General features: G+C 30.4%; 2 protein-coding genes and 2 non-coding genes across 5 annotated transcripts; 1 reads left to right on the top strand and 3 right to left on the bottom strand.

The window, feature by feature from the left end:
* Nucleotides 1-6430: 6430 nt before the first annotated feature.
* Nucleotides 6431-7731, bottom strand: LOC118029222 (pathogen-related protein). Its single transcript, XM_035033051.2, has 4 exons — nt 7546-7731; nt 7294-7426; nt 6912-7213; nt 6431-6824 (listed from the first exon to the last, which is right to left on the bottom strand). The coding sequence occupies exons 1-4, from the start codon at nt 7681-7683 to the stop codon at nt 6681-6683; spliced, it is 717 nt and encodes a 238-aa protein (XP_034888942.1). The 5' UTR covers nt 7684-7731; the 3' UTR covers nt 6431-6680.
* A 2768-nt stretch (nt 7732-10499) lies between these two features.
* On the top strand, nt 10500-10606 carry LOC118029377 (small nucleolar RNA R71). The gene has a single exon (XR_004684161.1). It is a non-coding gene; the product is annotated as a small nucleolar RNA R71 (small nucleolar RNA).
* A 3697-nt stretch (nt 10607-14303) lies between these two features.
* On the bottom strand, nt 14304-14392 carry LOC118029378 (small nucleolar RNA Z221/R21b). Its single transcript, XR_004684162.1, has one exon. It is a non-coding gene; the product is annotated as a small nucleolar RNA Z221/R21b (small nucleolar RNA).
* A 7563-nt stretch (nt 14393-21955) lies between these two features.
* On the bottom strand, nt 21956-26266 carry LOC118029221 (protein LAZ1 homolog 1). Of its 2 annotated transcripts, XM_035033048.2 has the most exons (9): nt 26098-26266; nt 25524-25772; nt 25325-25381; nt 24566-24674; nt 24274-24458; nt 24100-24188; nt 23563-23818; nt 22714-22959; nt 21956-22552 (listed from the first exon to the last, which is right to left on the bottom strand). In XM_035033048.2, exons 2-9 carry the CDS (start codon nt 25749-25751, stop codon nt 22256-22258), a joined length of 1467 nt encoding a protein of 488 aa, XP_034888939.1. In that variant the 5' UTR covers nt 25752-25772; nt 26098-26266; the 3' UTR covers nt 21956-22255. The 2 variants fall into 2 exon arrangements, with proteins under 2 accessions (XP_034888939.1, XP_034888938.1); XM_035033047.2 differs by having other exon boundaries at nt 25524-26265.
* Between the last annotated feature and the right edge of the window lie 668 nt (nt 26267-26934).

The raw sequence follows: 26934 nt of genomic DNA, 5'->3' as shown, positions 1-26934 counted from the left end.
TGTAGATTTCGGTTTCAAAAAGTGTTTCGGAGGACGGAGGAGAGCAAGGAAGCTAAAATGGTTAAGCTCAGCCTAGAAAAACATTTCCAAAGCATAAATATGGCAGGCTCCAGGAGATATCCATAAATATGATTGATGTCTGTTTTTCCAAGTCCTTGTCCTGTCCTGGCTATTTCATCAATGTTAACCCTTGATTTAAATGCATGTAAATAAACTGTTTAACTAGTAAGCTTCCCTTTTTAATTGCTCAAACAGTACATAAATAAATGGATTTTCTTAACAAATAGACATAACAACTGTGAACATGGTACACTATTTCCTTGCTTCCAATTAGAGGACACCATGGTTTTCTTGTGATGAACTTTCCCTACTTTCATACATTTTAGGTGAATTAACAACAAGTGCCTATCATCTGCAGAAGTTAGCAATGTCCTGCTGTGAGTAGAAAGACTAATAAGAGGTGGTAATAGGTGTTGGATAATTGTACTGGAAGTCCATGAGCTGGTTACTCACTTTATTAGAAGCTGAAAAGAATAATAATAACAATAATAATAAAGGGTTCCAAAGAAAGAATTGATTGACCAAAGTCGGTACGCAGGTCGCAGGATTAGAAACACCGGAGGAGTGCCTGTTTAGCGGCAATTCCAAAGCATGGCTTGTCTCTACTGCTAGCTCTAGTAACAGACAGCCACAGGGAAACCCTCTTCCAACTCCGAAGCACGCCGTCGGCCGTCCTATCATAGCCGGAAAAAAAAATGCCTATAAGAAACAATAAGAGGAATCACTCTGAATGCAATCACAAAAGTTGTCATATTATAAATTTTAAGTGCTGGTATCCGCCTTGAGGATCTATATAGTAACAGTAGCTATTCAAAGTATAAAATTAAATACGCTAAAATTTCAAAGAGAGTCAATTTCTAAGCTTGCATTTAGATTTTGACTAGCCAGATCAGCCGTGCTTTCCTGCAGGGTGTATTAAAAAAAAACTTTAACGCAAAAAAAAAAAAAAAAAAAAAAAAGTTTAGACATTGGAAAATATTTTCTTTAGCATAAAAAAAATTGATTGTGAACTAAAAATTTAAAACGTATATTTAATAAAAATAAATTAAAAATTATATGTTCTAATAAATATTATAAAAAATTATTCATGCTAATTAAAGACTAAAATGTCAAATTGAGATATAGATGCAAATTAAAATATTTGATCTTGTACGGAGTTAATTTTTTAATTTTTTTATTTAATTATATGATAATAAATGTTTTTTTTAAAAGAAAAGTTATAATTTAAATTCCATCAAAATAATTAATTTGCTAGTATAATTTTTTTATTATTTTTTATTGTTTATTGTTTTTTTTCTACAAAAAAAATATATAGCATTTTTGGTTCTATGTTCTTTATTTAATAAAAATAAAAATTCATAAGAAAAATTAAAAAAATGGACAATCTAAAATAAGGATAAAAAACATTGTATATCCCTAATTAAAAACATATAAAAACATTGTAACATTATCGACTCTTCTAAATAGTTGGAGATGCTCTTGGAGAGAAGAGAAAGAGATGCTCTTGGAGAGAGAGAAAAAAACTTTTGTAAATATACGGTGCATTATACCATTGATACACTTTTATGGGTTTTTCATAATATATTTTAGTTTTCTTTTTATAATACTATTATAATTTTAAGAAGAATATTCCAGCCCTCTTAACTACCTGGGCTTTCTGTAAAAATTTTTCGACAGAGGGAAGAAGATTTAAGATTTACTCATCAAAACGGCAAAAATTATCATTCAGATTCTTGATTTCAACTCTAGGCTTTTTTCCAAACGAAAAATTTTAATGCCACATCCGGGTTGCCGAGCCGGGTTTCTCCAAACCATCTTTCTAAACAAAATAAGCAAATAAACTGTTCAAAATATGAATTTTAGAAGGTGTTAGGGATAATAATAGAAATTGCTTCTATTTTTTTTCAGAAATGTATTGAAATGGTATTTTTTTAATTTTTTAATATTTATTTTTAACATTAACGTATCAAAACAATTTAAAAATATAAAAAAAACTAATTTAAAAAAATTAAAATTTAATGAAACAATGATGAACTATGTGCCAAACATTCTCTTAGTTTAATCATGTCGTTACACAATTTAAAAAATTTCAAGCTGAGGAACTTTTTAAAATCTAGGGTTGGATTTCCTTTATATTAAAAACTAATGAGTTAACTCTTTAATTAAGATTTTTATAAATAAAAATCATCTTAAATAAAATGGATCTGGTGAACATATCAAACCCAAAGAACTTGGGCTTGGTAGTCAGCCAAGCTCAAGGTAACATTGGTCTTGCGAGCATGTCAAGCCCAAAGTACTTGGGCTTAGCAATTAACTAAATTCAAGGTAACGTGGGTCTAGCAAATATATCAGGCCCAAAAAACTTGAACATTACTAAATTCTAAGACTATATGCCTAATCGTGAACGATCCTCTATAATAATAGTATTGAAGACATGATAAATTGGCATGCTTATACTCCTAGGTGTATACAAGGCCTCTTAAGGAATCTATCACACTTATTATCTCATTAATTATATGTAAGAGATATTTGTTTCCCATTAATATTGTCAAAACAGAAGACTTTCCAGTCTTTTCCTTCTCTGAAAATGACAAGGTTCTGAGGATATAAATACATCAACCATCCAGGTAAAAGGTCAGAACTTTTTGTCTCTTAAAATAAAGATATATAGATTTTAAAGCATTAACCAACTTAAAACTCAAGAACAAACATCTTTGTTTCTTAAATTTAAGGCTCTTTTAAGTCATTTATTACATTTCTCATAAATATACTGACTTTATCATTGGAGAATCTTTAACCCCCCCCCGATTAGAACTATTTTTGCAAGTACTGAAGCTTCTATTATAAATCTAGTATTCCTTAGAATAAAAGGAAGAAATTCAAGCACTTGAACATATTAATTAATCATTATCACAAACACTAAATAACCTCTTATTTACATATCTTGGATTTTGAGACATCATTAATGGTGTCATATGTGGGAACAACTTGTAAAAAAAAGTGATATGTAGCTTTATTATTTGATTTTTTTTCCTCATTATCGTTATCAGTGCTAGATAATCAAGATACTCTTAGAATAGAATGAGTTACTGATCTTTGTGCCATAACAAATACTCCAGCCCTTGTACGGCCAATCCTTCAGCAACTTATAGAACATTGACAACTCCTTACCTAGGTAGTGTTAAGAAATCAATAACCGAGAGAAAATCCACCTTTATAAATTTCAGCTCCTCCTTAGAAAGTTGTTGCATCTCTCTATCCACCTCCATGATAGCAACCCCATCTAGTATATGTATATGATTACATTATCTAGAAGAATGCGAACAAAATGATCTAGTACAGGGTCTCCAACCTCGGGGGTCATCGAGCTATTCAAAAAGGCATACACACCCTAATGACACTTGAGGATGAAGTAGTTTTTCTAAGCGTTCATTTGGACAATGTAAGAAAAAGGTTGTCCATCTATCACGCCGTCCTACTCTAGAGAGTAGAGACATCAAGCTCTTTATAGCCTAATAGGTGTAAAAGTGGCAAACAGTTACTAAAGGAGTTCATTTATGACGACACTCCTTATTAGATCAAAGATTCTCATTTATCCACACATGTACTGAACACCTCCATACTCAGAGATTACATTGCCACCAAAATGACCCTAGATAATTATGATAAGCTTACAGATTCTAAAAAATATGTACAAAATATATGCAGCAATTTAGAGCTAGTCTTTCAGGACAACTATGCAATGTGCAGATCCTCCCTACAACCTTTAAAGGTTCGGTAAAAGCATGGTACAACAAACTAAAACCAAGTTTAGTCACTTGCTTTAATAACCTTTGTGTCAAGCTAGTGGTATATTGTAGTACAAGTATTCCTGCCAAAAAAAGTTCAACTAAAAGATTCAACGAGGAAATGCTTAAAGTTGAAGACTTAATCGAACCATTAGCTTCAGAAACCCTTATCAGTGGGGTAAGGGAAAAAACATTGAAGAGGGAGTTGTACTATCTACCAGATAGAATATTATTGAAGGTGAAGCAAACCATGGAGAGCTATATTCGGGTAAAGAAGGCAAGTACACTATGTTATGGTTCTCTTTATTTTACCAAGGACAAATAACCATAAAGGTCCTCCAAACAAGGTCGCTTGTACAAGCAAGACCGCTTTCCTAGAAGAGATAACAATCCCAATAAGACTCAAAAGAAACCGTTTAAGGAATGCCTAGGTTATCCTAAAGTACATGCTTCTCCATTGAACTCCTTCTCACTAAAGTCCTTATAGTCATCCAATGCAAATAGTTTGTCAGATATGTTTGTGTTTGCATTATGTAACTCCTAAGCATGTAATGTGCTAGTTATAATAAAACATCCTTGTAGCTAAAATGATAGCTTCATTCAATAAGTCTACTCTATTCCAATCACCCAAAATTTCAATAAGTCTACTCTATTCCAATCACCCAAAATTACAGAGCATATATTTTTCACACTAGATTTTGAAACTTTCAAATTTATTCCAGTTTACTTATCTTCCCATGTACTTAAAATTAGGATCGGCCAAATCTTTTCATGATTTTCCTAGCAAGTCACAAGTAAAGCTATTGCAATATAAATATTACCTATATACATAAAACATTTGGGGTTTTTTATGATGCTTCACATATTCATATGAATATGAATAGTGAAGCACCTGTATTTTTTCTTATTTTTAAAACTTTATTTCTTTTAATTGAATTTTTATATGGTCTAATTAAATGATATTAGATGTGAAATTAATGTAAATCCACCAAATTAAAAGACAAAAGACTAAAATATAAAACATAGAGAAAAGCTATAGTCAATCTCAAATTCACTATAAATTTTATTTTGATCCAAAAGTTTATTTTATTTATTTTTCAGTCTATAGGTTGGAAAGAGAAGAGAGAAACTCACAAAAAACAACAATGAGTGCTCACGATAAAAAAAGCAGAAGATGGCATTCATGTGGAATGCACACTCCTTTCAACTTGTAAGTTGGATTAGCAATCCATTTTTCTATGAAGAAACTTGTTATTCTTGGTGTAAATAAATTCTATTTGATGAATGGATTCGATTGTGTTTGTTTTGAACATTTATCTTACTTTAGATAGCTTTTCACGGTTATTTTGGGGAGCTTTGTGATTATTAGATAACCGTTCAGGGAGTTTTTATTGTTTTTGTTTTTGTTAAAATTGATTTTAAATGAATTTTCAACCCAAAAATCCATATCCCTTTATTTTTTCAACAACCATAGTAGTGATTGAATTTTGGGGTGGTGCCTAGTATACTACGCATCATTTGTTTCTTATTTAAAAAAATGAATGATAGGATCTGCTGCTTAAGAAAGAAAAAAAAATTAAGAATAGCCCAAGCATGCGGGCTTGCCTAAGGCCCAAGTGTTTAGCTTAGCGTTTTTTTTTTTTAATTTCATCCTTTAATATTAAATTGATTTTGAATTGGTGATCATATTTTGAAAAAAATTATTATTGAACCTAATAGAATTCATGATCTTAATTACGAGTTTGGTGAGTTAATCCGGTTTAATTTAATGTTCTTGTCTCAATGAGATTTTTTTAATCTAAATTTTACTGATCGTTTGGTTGCCTTTGAAATCTATGCTAGGTAAGAAAGTAAGTTGAGAGTTTATAAGTTTGATTTAATAAACTAAATTTAATAATAATATCAAATCACTTAAGAGATTTTTTAAGTTAAATAAAATTTTCACATAGCGCGAGGACTCATCTAAGTCATATACTAATTAGCGTGACACGGAATGAAAGTGATGGGCACATGGAAATCTCTGTAAACCTGGCAGTGTGTAACAGCTTAGGGGAATCCCAAACAAAAGTTGTTTCATTATTGGCACATTAAGCTGTTTGGCACTGAGGTCCAAACAGTTTTTTGCAAAAATTTAAATTTTTTTTTTTTTTTACTAAAATTAAGTTTGGTTTGTACTTTCTATATCGTTTTGATGTGCTGATATTAAAAATGATTTTTAAAAAATGAAAAAAACATTATTGGCATGTTTTTCGGCACGAAAAGCTATTTGAAAAGCAACCGCTACCACACTCCCAAACACAAGCCACGGAACTCATGCACCTAGTCTGTGATGTGCACACTTTAATGCCATGAACTACTGATTAGCTCATCCTTCTGAATTTCGTTCTATTATCCTTGGGAAGAGAATTGCAAAACTAATTGAAAGCATCTTCCTGTTCTTGAGAGAAAAGCCAAGTTTAATGAGGAGTTCCCTTTGAATGCTTAAGCATGTAATATCACTGATGTTCTTGTTCCTGGTATCAGATTGAAGAGTGGATATATGTCTATTGTTTCACAGGCATGATCTTGTGTTTTGGATTGGCTGATTGAATACTCTTTCCTTGTTTATTCAGTCGTAAGACTGTTTGCTTTTCTGAGACGTAAAATTTTATTTTTCATAATGCATTTGGATGGAACAGGCTATCACACATTACCACTGCTGAGAATTTATTACAGAGAGAAAAAGGGAGTGATGTCTCAAAAGGTTTGTGCTTATATTATAGAGGAAACTAGAATGCCGCATCCGGGAAACCATCGTAGTCATTCATTTTTATCACCACTGCAATCGTGTGGCTACCCTGTGCCCCCCAAGAAAGGGCAGGTTGAAGCTGCCTCTGCTGTTGAGCCGTCCAAGGTAGCACCTTTCATAAGACCTCCAAGCAGTTCTCCGCGGTCAATAAAGAACTCTACCTTCACAACCTTCATGTGTTCATCCACCTGGTTTGCCGGGAAAAACAAACTAGTTTCAGGTAGAAAAACCAGAAAATGAATAAAGAATACGGCCAAGATGAGAGTCAGATGTACCTCAAAAATAGACATTCCATAGAGTTCTACTATTTCCCCAGTTGCAGCATGGCCCTTGAACGGACCTTCCATGTAACCCCAGTGCCTGAACTTGTACACAATCACCGGTGGCCCTGAATAAACTTGGAGAACCTCCAAAGCAAACCCACGAGGGAATGCTGTTGTAAAAGCCACTTGAGCTGAATCCACGGTTTCTTCAGCAGGGTTATAAGCCCGGAACTTCTCCGGTAAGGTAGTCTGCAAAAAGGAGTTGTAGCCTCCGCCAAGTTTGCGCTTTTCTTCCAAAGTTATAGGTTTCCTTCCTGAACTCATACAATTAATTGCATGAGTTTATAATTAATTGCGATTTTGCAGCAAGGAAAGAAGACTTGAGTGTTATTACCATTTAGGCTAAAAGTATAATTCTTGGGATCAACTGATTTATAATCATCAAAGCATGTCTTATGGAACATCTCCATCTCCCATGTCTTTACGAGGTTCTGCACTTTTTCTTCGAGTGATCCAGATGGCCATACCTTACATCAGCAAGTTAACAGAATAGAAATTAACAGCGGATATATATATATATATATATATATATATATATATATATATATATGATTGCTATGAACAGTCACACAAACAGTTTTAATACCTTAGTCCGGCCTTCTTCAAAGAGTTTGTTGACATCATCATAGTTTGGAGGTGAACCATACCTCCACTTCGTGTTCTTCTCTCCTTCTCCATACAAGAAAGTACGGTATTTGTCTTCTCTAACGCCTGAAGTTGCCATTAATTTTCAGTGAAGAATATCAGTTGTTGATTAGTCTGAATTTTCGTGGCAAAGAAGGGACATTATATAGGCCATGACGACCTAAATGCGCAGAGAAAAGTCAAGGAGGACGTCGTAGATTTTTTATCTTTATATTCAAGATATCAAGCTTGCGTGTAGTTGTGTAATTACAAATTACAATTATTTTTTAAATAATATTTTTATATTAAAATATAAGTTAATAATATTTTTTATTTTTTAAAAATTAGTTTTGACATTATCATATTTAATTTTAAAAATATTAAAAATATATAATTAATTTGAAGTTAGTAAAAGAATAAAAAAAAATTATTTTTTTTAAAATACTTTTAAAACACAAAAATAAACAGGTATGTGCCATGAAGTTATTATATTAATATTTTAATATAAAAAAAATATTAAAAAAAAATAAAATAAAGACGCAATTATCTTCTCTTGCCACTATATGGCAACTGGTCAAGGTTCATGTAACCTACCACCATATATATATATATAAAAACAAAGACCGGAGACACCAATTTAGGAATTGGAGATTTTTCTCACCATTTTTCTCAGCGACTCCTACTTGGCGGCATAAAACATTTTTTTCAAAATTAATTCTAACGTTTCAACAATTAAATACAAACTTTTTTATTTAAATATTAATTGTGATGTCTTAAATCAATAATACCTCACATTCTAAAAAAATTAAAAACCCAAAAAGAATTTGGGCATGGCTGATCAATCATCTTCAATGAATCTAGATAGGTATTGTTCATGGATCAACAAAAAATAAATTTCAATTAATCCAAATCCAAATCAAACTTTAGTCCATACATGTGATTTAAGCTTAAAATTTATTTTAAAAAAAAATTAATATTCTATTAGCCTAATTTAAATTTCTCAATGCATTACTATATAAATCAGTAGAAAGTTTTGTAATCTTCAATGTGGGTATAAGAATTTTTTGGTTTTATAATTTTTAAATCGATAATTATTTGAAATTAATTTTTTATTTATTTATAATTAATTTTAGACAAATTAAAGTTTTATATTAAAATACTTGTGTTGACAAAATTCTTTTAATAAAACCTTAACCCTAAATACGAGTAGATTTAATTTTTAATTTGACATCAAGTGTATTTATTAATTATTTTTTAAACTAATTTCAAAAACAAAAATATTCGTGCACCAGTGCATATTTGAACTTGTTAAAATGTGCTGCCAAAAAAGAGCTTGTTGGGGTGTCCTAATTTTCTTGCTGCTACTCACAAAATAGAGAATCTGAGACTTGAAAGCTTTGAATGTCTCTCATTTTTTTTTATGGAAACGTTCACGAGCTCCACTAAACATTTAATATTTGTAAAATTCCTTGCTACGTCCTCCAAGGAAATTTCCTTGCAACTTCTTAAAGCTGTCAAATCATGTAGAGGAGCAGAGAAGGTTGAAAGCAGCTTGATGGATAACACAAGTCGTTTTTAATGTAAAGATAACGATTGATTAATATTAAATTAAAATTTTTTATTTATAAATCTATTAAAATAATACTTTTTTATTTTTAATATTATCACATTAAAACAATCCAAAAAAATATTAAAAAAATAATTTAAAAATTATCAATTTTTTGTCCACAATGTTTGGGCTGTGTTCAAAACGCTACCGTCTTATGTAATTTCCAGATATGTAAAGTACTAATTATAATAATCCATTTAAGTTGCTAAAATAACAGGTTCATTCAATAAGTAGAAGGCACATTTTCCATACCAGATTCTTGAACTTTCAAATCTAGTATGGTTGACTTTTCTTCCTTATACTTTTCTGCGATTTTCCCAGCAAATTACAAGTACTCTTGCAATAGGAGCATAATATGATAATTAGACTTATTTCGAAGTTGGTAGGTTTTCACTTGTTGAAGTGTGCTGCCAAAAAAGACTTGTTGAGTGTACTAATTTTCTTGCTGCTGCTCACAATATAAATATCGGATTTTCTAATGATATGAGGTTTAGTAAAATACGAGTTAGTCATTGAGAATCTTAGACTTGGACGTTTTGGATGTGTCTTTAATTTTCATAACTTATTTTTAACCTATAATTTTTCTATTTTATTTTATTTTTATAATGATAAAATAATAAAAATAATAATAATTTAGAGAGTAAAATAAAAAGATAGAACAATGGACTAAGGTGATCATGGACTAAGAATAATTAAGTGGACAATAAGCAATAGAGGAAAAATAAATAAGAGAATCAAGCAAAATTATACAATTACAAATAATAAATCTTGCTACGTGTTAAGATTAGTTTGGAATTGATACTTGTTTTTGAATTTGTTTTGATATTTTTATTTGTTGTGTTATATTGATTGTCATGCATATCAAAACCATAGCCTAAGTTTAGATTATCAATTCTCAACTACTTTCATTGAAGACTGATTGTTGAATATTTGAATTAACAAATATTACTTTGGTTGAGCAAAAGGTTTTTCAACTTGGAATTGATACTTGAGTGATTTTCTACGTAATGGTTATATATAATATTAGTTTGAATATAATTAAAATCCATCTTACCTAGTTGTTTAGATAAATTTGTCATTTAGCTACTAAAGTGGTAATATAAGTAAGTTCAAAAACTCCATTTGCCTTTCTTTGCATAACTCTCTCCATATGTCATTGATAGTTATTGGATGTCAATTCTTATAATATTTCATAAGCTACTTTATGAGTTTTACTCATTAAAGCTCTTCTAATTGCTACATCAAACATGGATCTATTTATAGCTCCCACACCATTATAAAATGTTTAGATTTTAAGTCATGTCATAAGTTCATGATAAGGACACTTTTGTAATAAATATTTGTATCTCTCAAATGCTTCATGCAAGTATTCATTCTCAAATTGAGTAAACATAGTAATATCATTCCACAGCTTTGTTGTCTTAGATGAAGGGAATAATTTCCTGAAACATCTTGTGTTAACTCATCCTAAATAGTAATGGCACTTGGTGATAAAGAATTTAGCCAAACTTTGCTTTTTTTTAGTGGAAAAAAAAAAAAAGAAGGAAAAGTCTCAAATGAATAGCATCATTAGGATCATTATGCTTGAAGAAGTTGCAAGTCTCTAGAAAAAATATGATATGAACATTAAGATCCTCCTACGGCAGCCCCTAATTAAATCAAACAATTTGTTGTATTATTTGAATTATCATCGGCTTAATCTCAAAATTATTAGCTTGTATAGTCAGCCTCCTTATGCTGGATGTAGCCCTATTAACCACAAGCATAGAGTAGTCCCTCAAAACTGGTGACTTTTTGCTTCTTCTTTTTATTGATCTAACACAAAGTTCTCTCAATTTTAGGATCAAAAAATATAGGCTCTAATGGTTTAGATCGGTGTATAGACTTCTAAATCCTGAAATATAAATGAAAGAAAAGATATAATTTATTTCTATAATAAAAAAGAAAAGGCTCTGATGGTTTAGAGCTAATATTTAGCTATAATTCAAAGATTTAATACTAAGATTTCACTCCAAAATACATGTTTCCATGAATTTATTTCTTCCTACATAAATAAATTAGCATAAAATTAAAAGTAAGTAGATGAAGAAATCATAGAAAAATCAAGCATATCAACTTCCTTTACTTGTTATTCAAAAAACATGCTACTAATTAGTAATAAAATAATAATTTGTCTAGCAAAACATGTATTTTTTTTTCTCTAGAATTTAATGGAAAAAACAAACCTCGTAACCATCAATTGTTCAGTAATAGAGAACCTAAAACATGATCCATGAACGAACAAGTTGAAGCTTTATTAACATGAATCTTCGGAAAAACATTTGAGGCTTTTTTCTACCTTTAATTTGGATCTTGGTCTTGTTAATTCGGATGTTATATTGTTAATGTTCTCTTCCTAACTGAAATGTTAAAAGTTGGGCAATATTATGTCTTTAATTTCAGATCTCCAAGAGGGAAAGGGATCAAGCCTCTACTCATTCTTGAAAGATAATGGTGACTATATCCTTGCTCTCTGTAAATTTATAGACATCTTCAAGGTACTTTATCAATGCCAGTGTACCATACTTTAAATTAATGAAAACATCCAAATTTACTTGTTGATTTGACTCGTTTAGAGAGGTTGTCCAAGGTGATTATAAAAGGTCTTGCTAGCAAATTCTATATATGCGCAAGTATCATTAAACCACAAGCTAATTTTATCATAAAATCGAACCTTCTATATAGTTTTATCCAGACCAACTATTCCAGAAAAATATCATTTGAAGAAACGTGGAACATTGAAATGCATATAGCCGTGGTAAATTCCATGTAATTAATACCTTGAAGAGCATGTAAGGAGTTCATGTAAGGAAACTCAAAGATATCGGCATGCCATGGCTCCAATTAAATATATAGCAAAAGCACCTATACACAGCAAAAAGATTGGCAAATCATTCGAAGAAATGGGTGGTGATTGGGTATTTTTGAAATATTAATTCCGGTATTGATTTTAAGATGAATTGATTTACAAATCAAATAGTTTCCTCTTTAATTTACTTATAGCTATTTTCTATGATTTGAATTTCATTTAAGATTCAAGTCAATATCCTAAAAGAATTCAAAATACAAAAATTAATTTATTTCTTGGAATTGGAAATTCATGTCTTTTAAAATTCTAAAAGAAAAATAAACATACTCTTGAAAAACAAAGATGTTGGAATCATTTGCAACTACCATCTAATTTCATAAAAATAAATAGAAATTTTTTTTTTTTTTGTAGAGTATCACATGACTTAGTTTTTTCTTTCAAGCTTATTTTCTTGTCTTCTAAGAGTATCACATGACTTAGTTTTTTCTTTCAAGCTTATTTTCTTGTCTTCTAAGAGTATTACATGATTTAATTTTTTCTTTCAAGCTTATTGCCCTTGATAAACTAGATATCCATGCTTTCTCACTAAACTTTTAGCAAATAAATCGATCTCATATAGTAAATGAAAATAACTTTGTTGGAGAGCAACTATTTAATAATATTATGTTTTCAATACATGTCTAATATGCATATCTCTAGACTAAACCAATCAAGTCATTTACTCAATTTTAGTAGATTAGAAATTTCCCCTTTAATTTGGATATTTATCTTGCCAATACAGATTTTATATTGTTAATAGTCTCTTGCTGACTGAAATATGAGCAAACTTAATTTAATATCATGTACAAATTATTATATTCTAGTTTTGTGTGTTTGGATATAAGTTAGTTTTAGTTTTTTTTTGGTGGAATCCACATAAAAATCATGTTTTTAAAAACTTTTAAAGATGTAGTTTGTATTTAAAGAGTTTTGTATTAAAAAAAAATAATAAAAAAAATAAAATAAAAATCACACCTCCAAACCAAGCCAGTTTTACTCAAAAAAGACAATCTATTAAAAGATAGTCAATATTACTCTAAGATAATCAATATTACTTTGAAACTTTCAAAATAACCTGTTTGTTTTTATGTTTTAAAAGAGTTTTAAAAAATTTTAATTTTTTTTTTATTAATTTTAAATTAATATATTTTTTGTGTTTTTCAAATCATTTTGATATAAAAATAATTTTTAAAAAAAAAATTCATTAATATTATTTTAATATAAAAAATTATTTAAAAAATAGTGATTAAATTAGATAATAGTACATTTTTTGCTATAAGAATAATGAGCATCGGCTTCCAGTTAATAACAGATTTGAGCCCATAAGCCGTAAAGCATCCATCATTAATCAATCATAGCTTTTATTTAATAATATACTAAAATTTTTTTTATTTTTTTAAATTTATTTTTAACATTTAACATTAAAACTATTTTAAAAAAATTCAAAATTTTTAAAAAACCATTTGTATCATGAAAAAAAAATTACTAAAATTCCATTTATTTGTATTTCAAAAATATTCTTAAAAAATATTAAAAATAAATACTAAAAATATATATATATATATATATATATATATATATATAATTTCTTGAAAAGCAAGCTCTAATTCTTTATCAATGCTAGTATACTAGAGTTAAAATTAATGAAAGCATATGAATTTACTCCTTCATAGAAATCGTCCTCGATGATTATAAAAGGTCTTGTTTGCAATTCCTCGAGGAAAATACCAAAAATCGAGAATCCTATTATTGGACTTTTGGTAAATGCATCTTGCAAGATAAAATCATCTTTTGTAAAATTGAAAACTGAATTTCTATGCTCGAAATCTCAATACATTACAATAATAATTATTATATAGAAAATAATAAGGTATACTTAAATCTTAAGAAACTACATCAATAAGAATTACGAAACAGCTCCGTTATAAGAGGGAAAAAAATTATAAAAAAAAAAAAAAACTACTACGAGTAGAACGATGAAAAAGGAACCATCAGAAACCGAAAGTTATCACCAGAAGCAACAGAAAATTGCAGTGCTGTCCGCATCATGGTTCCGGGTCATCTGATTAAAGAAGAGACCCGCATCACTTGGATCCTTAATTATCCTCCTATTTTAGGAATAACTATCACTATTGCATTTCCGAAGAAGATAAACCAATTATTAAAATCAAAATAAATCAATAATTAGATTATATGAGAAGAGAAGGGGAAAGAGAAGAGATGAGGGCTCAGAATCATATGGGTATGAGAGATTTATCAGCACAGATAATATCAGAGTGGTGCATGACTTTCTCAAAATCCTCATCACTGCCCCCCCTACGAATCTCCCTTTCTTTCTTTCAAAAAATAATATCACAAGTTCACTAAACACAGCATACCAAGTAAGAAATTACAGATACAGAGGGACGGAGAGAGATCTACAGGAAGAGGGAAGGACTTCCTGTTATTAACAAAGCTTACCAAGAGGTCTTTGCTAATGGTTGTATATATAGTGACGGCCATTTAAACCCTAATTTAGCTCTCTCTGCTTTTAATGACATTATTACCCTCCATATCTTGTAGTATTTGTTATGTTCTTTTATTCTTGGGTCGTCGGTTCATGGCTCATGGTTTAAGACTTAGGTGGTGTTTGGTATATCAAATATTATTGATTGGACTAGACTGAACTTTATTGAGCTAGACAAATAACTATCTTGTCGCATGTTTGGTATGCTATTGGATTGGATAATTTTTTATTTTTTTAGGAGACACTAGATGGAACTCAACCGACTGAAGATCTGAACAAGTCAATCAATCCAAGTTAATTTGTAAAACTCATGATTCGAGGCATGAACTCCATTGGGTCTAGTAACTTTTTTTTTCTTAAAATATTTTAAATTTTATTATCTGATAAAAAATAGATACTGATAAAATTAAGTATCAACAAACTATAGGAACATTTACTTGAAGTTGTGATAAATCTACATAAGTAAACTGAAAAAAATTATAAAACCAAATTCAAAATCAAATAAATATTGAAGAATGAAAATGAAAAAAAAAAATATCGATAAAAACTCAACATTGAATAATGAAATTCAAAGAAAAAAAATCAATAAAAAATTAAATGGAATAAAAAAGTCAAACATGTGGACCTAAATGGCTCAATGCCTATGCCTAAACAAAAAAAAGCCCATGCATATAGGCATGGGGAAAGCCCATCGTGCCTGGGCCTTTATTTTTTTTTCTTCTTTTGAAATAAATATATAGCTTTTAAAAAGTTATACTGTTTTATATTTCAATCACATCATGTGGTCAAAAAGTTAGGCTTCCAACTTCTAGGTATAATAAAACTTTTTTTCACCTATTTTTCAATTGAACATCCCTAAGAAACTCCTTATAAACCTTAGTAAACCTATTTTTTGTCTTAAATTAGCATTTAATTGATTAGAAATTGAAAAATCAACCTCTTATTGTTGGCAAGATAAAGAAAAGAAAAGACCTAAATGAAACTCCACCATCAAATAAACATGTTGACAAAAAGAATGACTACTTTTGTTGTCAAAAAGTGGTCATTCTTTGACTTTCTCTCTCCTCTATCGTTTTTTGGTGACTTTCTCTTTTCTCTCAAACTTAGAAACTAAAATAAGATAAAAATAAAGTTTTAAACCGAATCATTTAATTTCCAAGGACCAAAAAAGAATTTTGACAAAATCCTAAGGCAAAATTTAGCAAAAAGGTAACGACATATTTTTTTTCTTTTAAAACAAAAGCTCTTATTTTTTCTATTTCATTTTTGGTTGCCCTCATTTTCAATCTTTCTCGAACAATAAAATTGATGTTACCTACTTTTGATCCTACAAAAAAAATCAAGAAAAGAAAAAAGAAAATTCAAAATACATACATGAAGAAAGCCTAGAAAATTATCCAAGTGGGTGGTGAAAAACCAAAATATCAAGTGAAAAAGTTAGAGGACCAAAATGTATAAGATTGACTAAATTAACAACCACAATGTGAAAATATTTTTTGTTGGGGTAAAAAAAATACGAATTTAGATAGGTAAGGACTTTATGCGAATTTTTGAAGGCTTAATTAATTTTATTGAGAACCTAATTGCATGGAAAAAAATGATATTTCAAGTCAATTTAGGTTTCAATTGGAACAAATTAGAGTCTAGAGGTTGATTTGCAATTTTAAAGAGTTAATTTTGTCGAGTTATGGGCTTATTTGCATAAATATTGAAGTTTAATAGTCAATTAAGGACTTGATTGAAGAAATCCAAAACCAATGACCAAATTGAAAAGAACGTTAAAAGTGACCAAATCAAGGGTCAAATTGAAGAAAAATGAATGGTTAATGGTCAATTAAGGGTCCAAGTACACAAATCAAAAACCAAAGACCAAGATGAAAATGGCAATAACCTTTAGGGCTAATAGTTGAGTTTGGTAGGGGTGAAATTGCATGACATTAAGAGTTTTAAAGGAAATTACAAGTGCAATTAAAAGCAATTGGAAGAATACGGACTAAAATGAAATCTGTTAAATTCCAAATTAAAAACCTTAATTTCTAGGGTTTAACCTAGACAACACATCGTTCATCCACTATTTAACTTCTTATTTGACAGTTATGATTGATCAAGTAGGTACTTTTAGGCAAATAAATATGGCATTGTAAACTACCTATGGCATTGTAACCACTACCATTCAATCGAAAAAAAACCCCTTTATAAAGATCAGTTACTCACATCAAACGTTTCCATCTCATTTTCTTCAACGAACTCAACAACATCACGTCCTGATCAGCCATCACTACATTTTAAGATTCTAAGCTGATCAGGTTAGCACTTTTAAATGAATGAATGTGAAAGTAAAAATCTCTAAATTGAGTAAGGTTGAATCCAAATGAAAGGTATGCACCCCATTTACCAAGATCAGATGGTATTCAACAACGATGACATCATAGTTGCTCTGACAATGCCTCGAAAGTGGTCTCCTCAGTCATCGATGGTTGTGATATCCATTTTACAGAACAACTAATATTCTTCATATGTTCACAATTCAAGCCTTATCAGTGGGTTCTTATCAAAAGCTGGTCATGTTTCTCTAAAGATCAAAAATGCTAGAAACAAACCTTTTGGTCTCCAAGTTTGGAAAACCACCAAAATCTCTAAAAATCAAGTTTGTTGCAAAACCATCATTGAAAAACTAGCAGAGGTACAAAGCTCACGGTTATGAAATGTACTCTAAAACCCTCTCATTTTGATGATAAGGTTAAGCTTTGATCAATCTATGTTTAACCCATTAAAAACCCTATAAATACCCCTTTATAAAATCAAAGTAGAAGGAGAGAAAGAGGTGAGGAAAAAAGTGATAAAGGAACTCTAAAGTGTGAAGGTTTAAGCGTTTAGCACAAGAGTTTCCTAAACTTTAAGAGAAAGTAACAAACTTGGAAAAAAAAAAAAACCAAAGAGCAATAACCATTGTTTGAGCTTGGAAGGTATAAATCATTCATTTATCTTGGTAGATGATGTCAATGAGACACATCTCTAACCTGTTCTTTCATGTTTTATGGAGTTTTTTTTAACATTTATTGCATTATTTTTCTTTTAACTTTGGTTTTGATTAATACACTGAATGTTATTTTTTTTTCTTTGTTTGATCTTGTTTGAAGTTATTTGTTAATGTTGTTGGATGTTTAGAATAAGTTTGGATGTTTAGATTAAATGAAATATAGTTATTTAGAAATCTAGTAGTAGGGTTATTGATTTTTTTTTTCTAGTTTTTTAGTGTCCGTTACTAGTTCCTGGGCATGGTTTGGGTTCTAAGGGTTTAAAAAGTCAGTTTTGAATCAAAATTTGATATTTTTGTATGTTGTTTTAAGCTTACAAGTTTGAAATTTAAAACCTCTTGCATAATTTTGATGTTTTAATGTTATTTGTTAGTTTTTTAAGTTAAACATGTTTGGTTATGATTGTGTAACTTGTTAGAATGAAGAAAGCATGTTTTAGAAGTAAAAAATGTCAGTTTTGAAGGCTTGACATTGTGTTGGGTTTCTGTGCTATTTTTGGATTACTAGGCAGTGTTCTTCGTGTTCTTAGAAAGAACATTACCTTAGCTCCATGATCTAGGATTTATTTGCATCAATAACATATTTTCAGTAGGTTTTAATCCTAGAATTTTGGTATTGAATCAAAACCTATTTTGATAAAATTAGAATTTTTTTTGTGATAATTGAAGTGCATAAATGCTAGAGTATTGATCCTTGCATGATTTCTAAAATGTTTATGTTCTTGGTTTGTTTATATATGGTCTGATTTGAAATCTATGTTATTGGGTTCATATTAAATGTTCTTCATCTTCTTTCGCTTTTTTTGGGTTTTGATCTGTTTTTGATAAAATAAAAATAGAGTTTATTTTTTTAAGATTGATTTTGTTATGGATTTTGGTTTAGATTTTGATTTATTTTTTGAATCAAACTAATGGACTTTAGTTCGGTTTATAATCGAACCAAAAGTTTCAGGTCAACCCAATCAGGTCAAAGGCTAAGACCCTTTTTGGCTGACAATGTTTTTACTAAAAGTTTTCTTTGGCTCAAGGGTGTGTTTGGCAAACACACCCTAAATCTATTTTAACATTTTTTGTTTTAAGTAAAAATGAGTTTTTTTTCAATTATGACCTTAAAAAAAAAAATATTTATGCTTGTTACATATAGCTTAATCCTTACAATATATATATATATATATATATATATATATATATATATATTAGCATTGTTTTAGAAAATATTTTGTATTTCTTTGCATTTTTTTGTGGAATTTACAACAAGTTTTTAAAATTCCTTAAGGATTGACCAATCTTTTAATAACCCTAAGTTTTCTTCTTCTTTTTTTTGTTTTTTCTTTCTCTGAAAATAAAGGGTCAACATTATGATATAAATCTTGAACTTACAAGTAAGCTAGTATTTAAATATCAAGAGTTGACTTGGAAATTCTCATATTTTTTTTAATATTCATCAATTTTAATTTGAAGTATTTTCACCATAATATATGAGTTGATGAAAATATTTTTGTCTTTCAAGATAGGTGAACCATGTTATGGAACTTAAATGGATTTCTTCCTATAAAGATTTATCTAAGCATACAAGATTATAATAAATTGAAAATGCTAGTTTTATTAATGAGCAAAAATCTTTGTTCTAAGCCATAGATAGACCACCAGCTAGGAATTCATCAATATCTTTAAACCACACAATGCAGCTTACCTCAAGTAAAGTGTGTTACGGGTGTTACTATCTTCCCTAGCCATAACCAGTATCTTACCTTAGAATTTCTAATAAGACTAGTTCACTTAGGTCTCCTAGTGATCCTAAACCAAGCAATTAGATGGTGACTCCTTGACCCCGACATCCCGCCACGCCGCATGTGTGTAATTAAAATCATATTATTTTTTATGAAATCAAGAACCAACTCATTATCAGAATTCTTTTTAGCCCATGATTAATACATAAAAAGCAAATTGAATCAAATTACCAACCCTAAATCCAAAGCAGCATTGATGAAGTTGAAAAGAAAAGAAAAATCAATGACTAAAGAAACAACCAAAAAAAAAAAGTAAAACACCAGGCAAATTCATAATGATTACCTCATAACTCACAATCTATAATGATTTTTCTTGATAATAATATTTGGGTTTCACAATGAAGAAAGAAGAAAATCAAATAATGATTTGGGTTTCTTGTTTTTAAAATTGAGTTTTGTTGATTTAGCACCTAGATTTGGAATAGCATGGAAACATTGGGTTTTGTTGATTCTTATGAAAAGCTTCAACCAGATTTTGTTAGGCTTGGGTGGCCGGATTCTAGCAAAGAGAAAAGAGTGAGAGTGGTGGCTGGAGTTTTTGTTTTTTTTACTTTATAGCAATTTCTTAATTTTAATAATGCAATAATTCTTTAGTCATTAATTAAAATATAATAGCAATCATGTAAATAATTCAAAAAACTTCATCAAATTTCTTTTTTGCACTCGTTAGTGAGGATGTAAAGTATTATCAACTTATAAACTACGGAGATAAAGTGAAAAAATAACTAAACTATAAGAGGGTCAAGGTAACTTTTCTTAATCATAATATTATAATGTTTTCAAGAAATATCATCTCAAATTACATGTTGTAGGAGGAGTTTTTGGAGAATTAATTTGTTTCCTTGGTTATTTTTTTTCCTATTTAGTTTAACAAAATATTTTCTTTTACGATATATTTATTCTTCCTATTTATTTTAGAAATGTTTTTTTCTTATTTAGTTTAGGTTTAAGACTAGGATAAATAAATATGTTTAGTTTGTATTTCATGAGAATACATGAAGAGAAAATATTTAGTAATAAAACTTTGAATTGAATTTTTTGAGTGGTCTTATTCAATTAAGTTCCATGTTATTTGTGTTTATTGCCTTTCTTGTGTTATTTTCATCTATATTAATGGGCATCAGAGCTTTGTGTTAGATGGTATTAGAGCTCTGCATCAATTGGTATCAAAACCAAACAATTCCTAGTGATTAGTTGTTGTGTATTTTTGAATAATATGGTTGGAAGAGGTTGTCGCGGAACAAGATGTGCTCGTTTAGGAGATGATGATGAGATTCTCCTATGGGAAAATGATGTTAAGAAATTGGTGATACAAGACATGCAATGACAAATTACAAAAGTAACCTGATAACTAGCAATGATAAGGTTGTATATGCAAGTTGAAGAATTATCTCGAGGATTAACAAAGATGAAGAAGAAAAAATTAGAGGAGAGTGATCACAAATCAATAGCTAATTTTGAAAACTCATTTCAAAAATATGATCAGAGAAGGCAACTTCTTAATTAGGATAACTATTATAAAGATGTTGGTGATCCTATTTATAATGAGATCGTTGTGGATTGGTATTCTCCACTATTTTATGATGTCTATTTTGATTATGGTTATATTGATGATGATAGTATAAATAATGACAATAGTGATATCATCAATAATGTTCTTATTCATAAATTAGAGGTTGAGTGCGAAGATAATAATGAAGGTGCTGAACGAAAAAAAAAATGTTTATTTAGGTTATGTTAATCATTTTGAATATAAATATATTATTATCATATAGATAGATTTGTTCAAGAGTTAAATAGATACAAGATATCTTATTGAAGTAAGTTTGAGATTTGTAATTCATTACTCTAGAAATCAGTTGAAAAGAAATAATGTCGATTGATGTTTTTTATGCAAAATTTAATGAGAAGCAATTGAAGTTTATATTTAAAATTGTTATACATTTGAAACAAAGAAAGAAAAGAGATTAGAGTCTTCAGTAAAAATCCACTTAATCAAGAACAATTTGAATACAATAACAAGTTATTTTCAATCCGAGGAGACTAATGCAAGTGGATTTTTAGAATAAGTTATATATTTCCTTGGTTATTTTTATTTTTATTCTTCCAATTTAATTTGAGCCTTGTGTAAATAAGATTGTTTAGTTTGTATTTGAAGAAACTATTTATAAAAAATATTCAGTAATAAAATATTGAATTGAAGTTTTTGTATGGCAATCCTAGTCGATAAAATTTGGTATTTTTTTTTATATACTATTTATATTTATGTCAGTCAATATCATAGCTTTATTTTAATTGGTATCATAGCTTTATAACACTACAGAAAACATGAGTATAACATGCTATCAATTATCAGTGTTGGCACTAAGAAAATCTGCTTCTGTTTTGGATTTTAACAATTCATGTGAACTTGGCTGAGCAAAAGGTCGAAGAGTAGAACCTCATTGTGTGATTCCAAACATGTAATTGTTGAACTACTGAATAGCCATCATCATACGCAGTAATTCACTATTGCTATCAATATGTTTGGGTTTTCACAGAGATTTTCAAAAATCCAAAGCTTTGCGCACTTTAGGGGCTCCGCAACAATAATTTTAACGAGTCCATGGTAGTAGTTTCTGTAGAATGTTCTTTGTACATTTCAGAGTTAGGAAATCACGAGGTTTGGCCCAAAGTTATTTGCCCGAGAAATAAAGCATCATCAAAATATTGCCTTATTTATGGGAAAATGGGCCGCCAGTAAAATGTTTATTTTGACATACCAAGAACAATGATGCAGTCAAAAAAGCCCTCATGAACCCAGAATGCCATTTGAATTTTACTCTGATGTATAGCTTTTCATATTATCTCCCTGCTCTCGTTCTAAATGCGGAGCCTTTGGGTTGATGCGGCGGTCTCTTTCCATTAGACAAACCACTATCACTGACACTCCCTTCAAGAAGGTTGTCGTGTGCTTCAGAAAATTCCCTCGTCCATGTATTCAGGGGAACAAGATAATTGTCATCCTTAGAGCTCCTCCTTCGTTCCTCCTGGCGTTTCACATTTTCAGAAATCTCATGGAAGGTTTTATTAATCTTTGCAATTCCCCTTTCAACCGGTTCCACAACATGAGAAACTGTATACTTCATGTCGTCAACAATCTGAAAGAAAATATGTAAAGAGTCAGCAACATAGGAAGATAGAATGAAAGCACAGCAAGGAATTCAGTGGCGGTGACAAGAAAAGGCGTTAAAGGTTAATGATAGCGCTGTATAACAAAAGAAATGATTCAAATCATTACAGAAAAAGCAAATAATCTCACAATTTCACCGCTACCAAGGACCACATCACGAACACTCTGGGGGAAATTCAACCGCTTTTCTCTCTCATCATGCCGACCTAGACGTACCCTAGTTGACCTCTCACAATCCTGAACCTCTTTTGAATCTGGAGGTGTTCCTAAAGAGGCATAGTCGGTCATAACAGCCACATTACGAACACATCTCTCTCCTCGCTTGTAAGGTACAGCAGGGAAGACATAAAGATGCACAATAGCTGCAATACCCATCTGTATCACAAATTTGATATCAGAAAACAAGAACCATCCCCTTGAACTTGAAGAAACTGAGAGGAACAATTACTATGATATTTCAACCGGAAATATTATAGGATGTGAAGACAGCATTGTGTTAAGAATAATTAATACATCACTACTTTGTCCTCCCACATAAAGGTTGTTAGGGTACTCGGCGTCATATAGCGTAACACCAGACTCTGATGAGGTACTTCATTCATTCAGATCCACATATAAGCAAAGAATAGCATTCATCAATGAATTAGGATTTCTCATTCCACCTACAGAATTACTCGCATAGAGAGAGTGCCCCTAAAAGACACTTATCACTTGTAGTTGTGGAGCCGTGTCATATTGATCAGCACAACAAACTTATCAATCCTTGCATGCAGTTTAACATGGTTCTACGGTAGGGGACACCACAATGAATTCAAAAGGACTGGTACTAAATTAATATCTACTTTAATGTCACTTCCTAATCAAGTTCATGCTTATCAATTTCACTAATAAACCAAATTAGCTATATAAGTGAATGCACCCACACAAATAAATGAGTTATCTATCTGTTATCAATAAATGGTAATAAATCAATCACACCTCTATGCAGATAATGTAGTCTTGTATTCGTGTTTTTAGCTCCTGGGCTAAAGTCCCTTTAAAGGCTCCCATGGAGTTTAGAAATGCGATCACAACACCTTGCCACCATGTGAGGAAAACAATTGACTTGAATGTCAGAAACTTGGCCAGTGGTTTGATTGGGGCCAACTTGTCCTTAATCACAGAATAGAACTGTACAAGGCAATATAGGGCCCAGGTCTGACTGAAATTAAGAATAACTGCCAAGTATGGATACCTGCAAAAAAAACAAAAAAAAAACATTCTCACTCGGATCACAAGTAGATCAAGAAAATGAACTGTGTTAGTTTTTCTAATAAATATCATGTTACATATAAGTAGATAGACACAATAAACAGAAAATTACCAAGTAAACATGATTTTATTAGTATTGAAAGAACTGTTTATGCCCGCTCCATGTAGGTACACGGCATTTGTGGTTAGATAAAAGATAAAACAAAACATTATTAATGCAAGCTTGATGCTAAAAATGCTGGTACATTGAATAAAAAATCTTACCCATATCTCCATTCAAATTTCCCTTCTCCATAAACCCCGAAAGCTTGAAGAATCATTGCTAAAAGTGCACAGATCAACTTCAGTATCATCTGCACAGTAAATGTTTCAGTGAGTGCCTCGAGGTTGCAATAGTCATACTAAGGGAAAGTTTTAAGTATAAAAGCAAGTACATACATATTGAACAATGCCAATCTTCACGGCATTATAGAAATCAGCACCAAGATTCCAGTCCCTCAGAAAGCAATTTAAAGGAAAAGGATGCTCTACAACTCCATAAGCATATGACTCCTCCAAAAGAGGAGAGCTGGAGGTGATTAAGGTCTGACTTTCCATGAATTGAATCGTATTCTCTTCCCCACCTTAAAGCAGCAAAATCTTATCAAAATAAAGTAAGGGAATGCAAATATATATATATATAGGCTATCAAGGATATTGAGGAATATGGTAAAATCCCAAATTGCAATACCTAAGCAGGCTATCAGATATCTCTCAAAGCAATACAAGGCAAAAGCTTCATAACAGTCCCGGATTGCTTCACAGTTGAATGCAGCACTGGAATCCAACAAAGATAAGAACTGCCCAGGACAACATTATAGGTAAAAAGTTCATGGATCGTCCAAACCTAAAACAAAAATTAACAAATTTTCACAACATGGGTGCTTCATTTTTTAGTAACTGCTATCAAACAGATGCCAAGTCAAGGTGCTAATCTTTTGCACCAAACCAGTGCTAGTCAACTCAAGCTCATAGGATTTGACCTTTCAAAATGGAAAAAATGGCAAGTACAACTCAAAGAGATCAAGTAAAGCAGCATTAGGCAGCCCCAATGTTTAATTAGAATGAAATAATGATGTTACTAGTTTATGCTAAAATGGTGTGTCTGCCCTTTTAGGGAATGTGTAAGTGGTGATATAGTATCCTTCCCAGGATGATAAGGTACATCGACTCTATGGGTTGAATTTCGGATAGAGTGCAGACAAAGCAGAGTTTAGCATACTTAACTTGTCCAATAGATTTTAGGAAATGCTAGAAAAGTAGGCTAACACTTCCTAAACTTTTGTCCAGTTATCTCCCCGATACTACAAGGATTAACAGCAGAGGAGCAACTTCCAAATTATAAGGTTTTCAATAAATAAATAGTCAGTGCAAATACATTACATTCAAGCATTCAAGTTACCATCTGTAAATTGAAGAAGAAGACAATGATAGGTTGCTTCTTTCATACCGATTCTAGAGAATAAACAGGAACCATGAGGACGAGTCCAATGAGAAACTTTTGCTCCTGAAATTAAATAATCAAACTCATACTATCAATTTTACTGGCCTGGAAAAATTAACAAGGGAATAATCAACTGTCAAGAGCATGATGAAAGCACAAAGTTAATAATAACAACAACAACTTGTGAAAAAATATGAGAACAAACCTCTGGCTGATTATATGCAGCTAAGTGCTCAAAAATAAGGTACATTGAGAGGACAAGAACAAGAAGCACAAATATGCCCGCACTGAAGATAGGCCAGCTGACATTTACAACAGACTCAGCTCCCAGATATAATGCCCAAACTTTCCCTGATTGGCTTGTGGACTTGACCAGCTCGAAAAGAAAAAACAAACAGCAAAAGGTCCATCGAGTGCTATGAATTGAGTTCATTGAATTATCTTCTTAGTTAGCCTATAAAACCATTATATTATACTAATTACTTTTGATTAAAAAAACTCAAATATAAAGAAAAGGGAAAAGAAAAACATAATGTTCAAGAAAACTAAACAGGAACTAGGTTTCTAATTGGATTATTCTTGAGTCACACAAAACAAATTGAAGCCTCAATATATAACAGAATCGAGAAAACCGAAACCCTAGAAAACACACACATTAATAAAAATAAAAATAAAAACCCTACGTTGACAGACACAAAAATCAAGAACGAAATCCCAAGTTCCGTCAGATAAGAGAGAAAGCTCAGTTAGCGTGTGATTGAGAAATTAGGGGTCCAAACCTAATAGTGGAGATTTTCCCGGGAAAATATGGGAAAATGGATAGAATTTTCGTGAGAAAATAATTTTGTTCTTTAGATGGGATTTTGTGTTGTTGTGTCAATGAGTAAACTGATTTTTCCCTGGGCGGTTAGGAACTTCTGTTTCCTTCTGGGATTCAAAGAGTCTACTGTTACAGTATCGTACACGTTTTCATATCACAGGCAAGATCTGAACCGTTATTTTAAGATTAGATTTGGATCCCCTCATCAACGGTTTTAGATTAGGTTTTGTCTTTTACGCCGCCGTTTTTCAGTAAATAATTTGTTTTTAAAAGTGATTTAAAAAATATATATTTATAAAAAGTTAATTAATTTTTTATATATTTAACAATGTCATTCAAAATAAATTAAAAAATAATTTAATTTATTTTTTTATATAATAAAAAATAAATTGAAAAATCACTTATTAATTTGTTATTTTTTTAAGCTATCCAGCATATATAAAATATTAAATGTAACTATTTGATCATTTACCAAAAAAAAAAAAGATATAAAAAGTGTAATAAAAAAAAAATTATTATATTATATATTATGTTGCATGTGCCTGACGTCGCGATGATCATTCTCTTAGAGTGAGAAGTGAGATCTTTGTGTGATGGGTGAAAAGAATAATATATTCTTATTTCTTATTAGTAAAAAAAAATGAAATCGTCATCTAATATTTAATCACTATAAATTATAATTAGTATCAAAGTATAGATAAAGGGACTGATGGACTAGTTGTGTACAAAGAGAACATATCACCCCAACTACACTCACCTAAAGCTATATTATTTGTTTGTTTGATATAAATTAAAG

Source organism: Populus alba, chromosome 5 (genome assembly GCF_005239225.2).
Source record: "Populus alba chromosome 5, ASM523922v2, whole genome shotgun sequence".
NCBI lineage: Eukaryota > Viridiplantae > Streptophyta > Magnoliopsida > Malpighiales > Salicaceae > Populus > Populus alba.
This window is presented reverse-complemented; position numbering and strand designations above follow the sequence as displayed.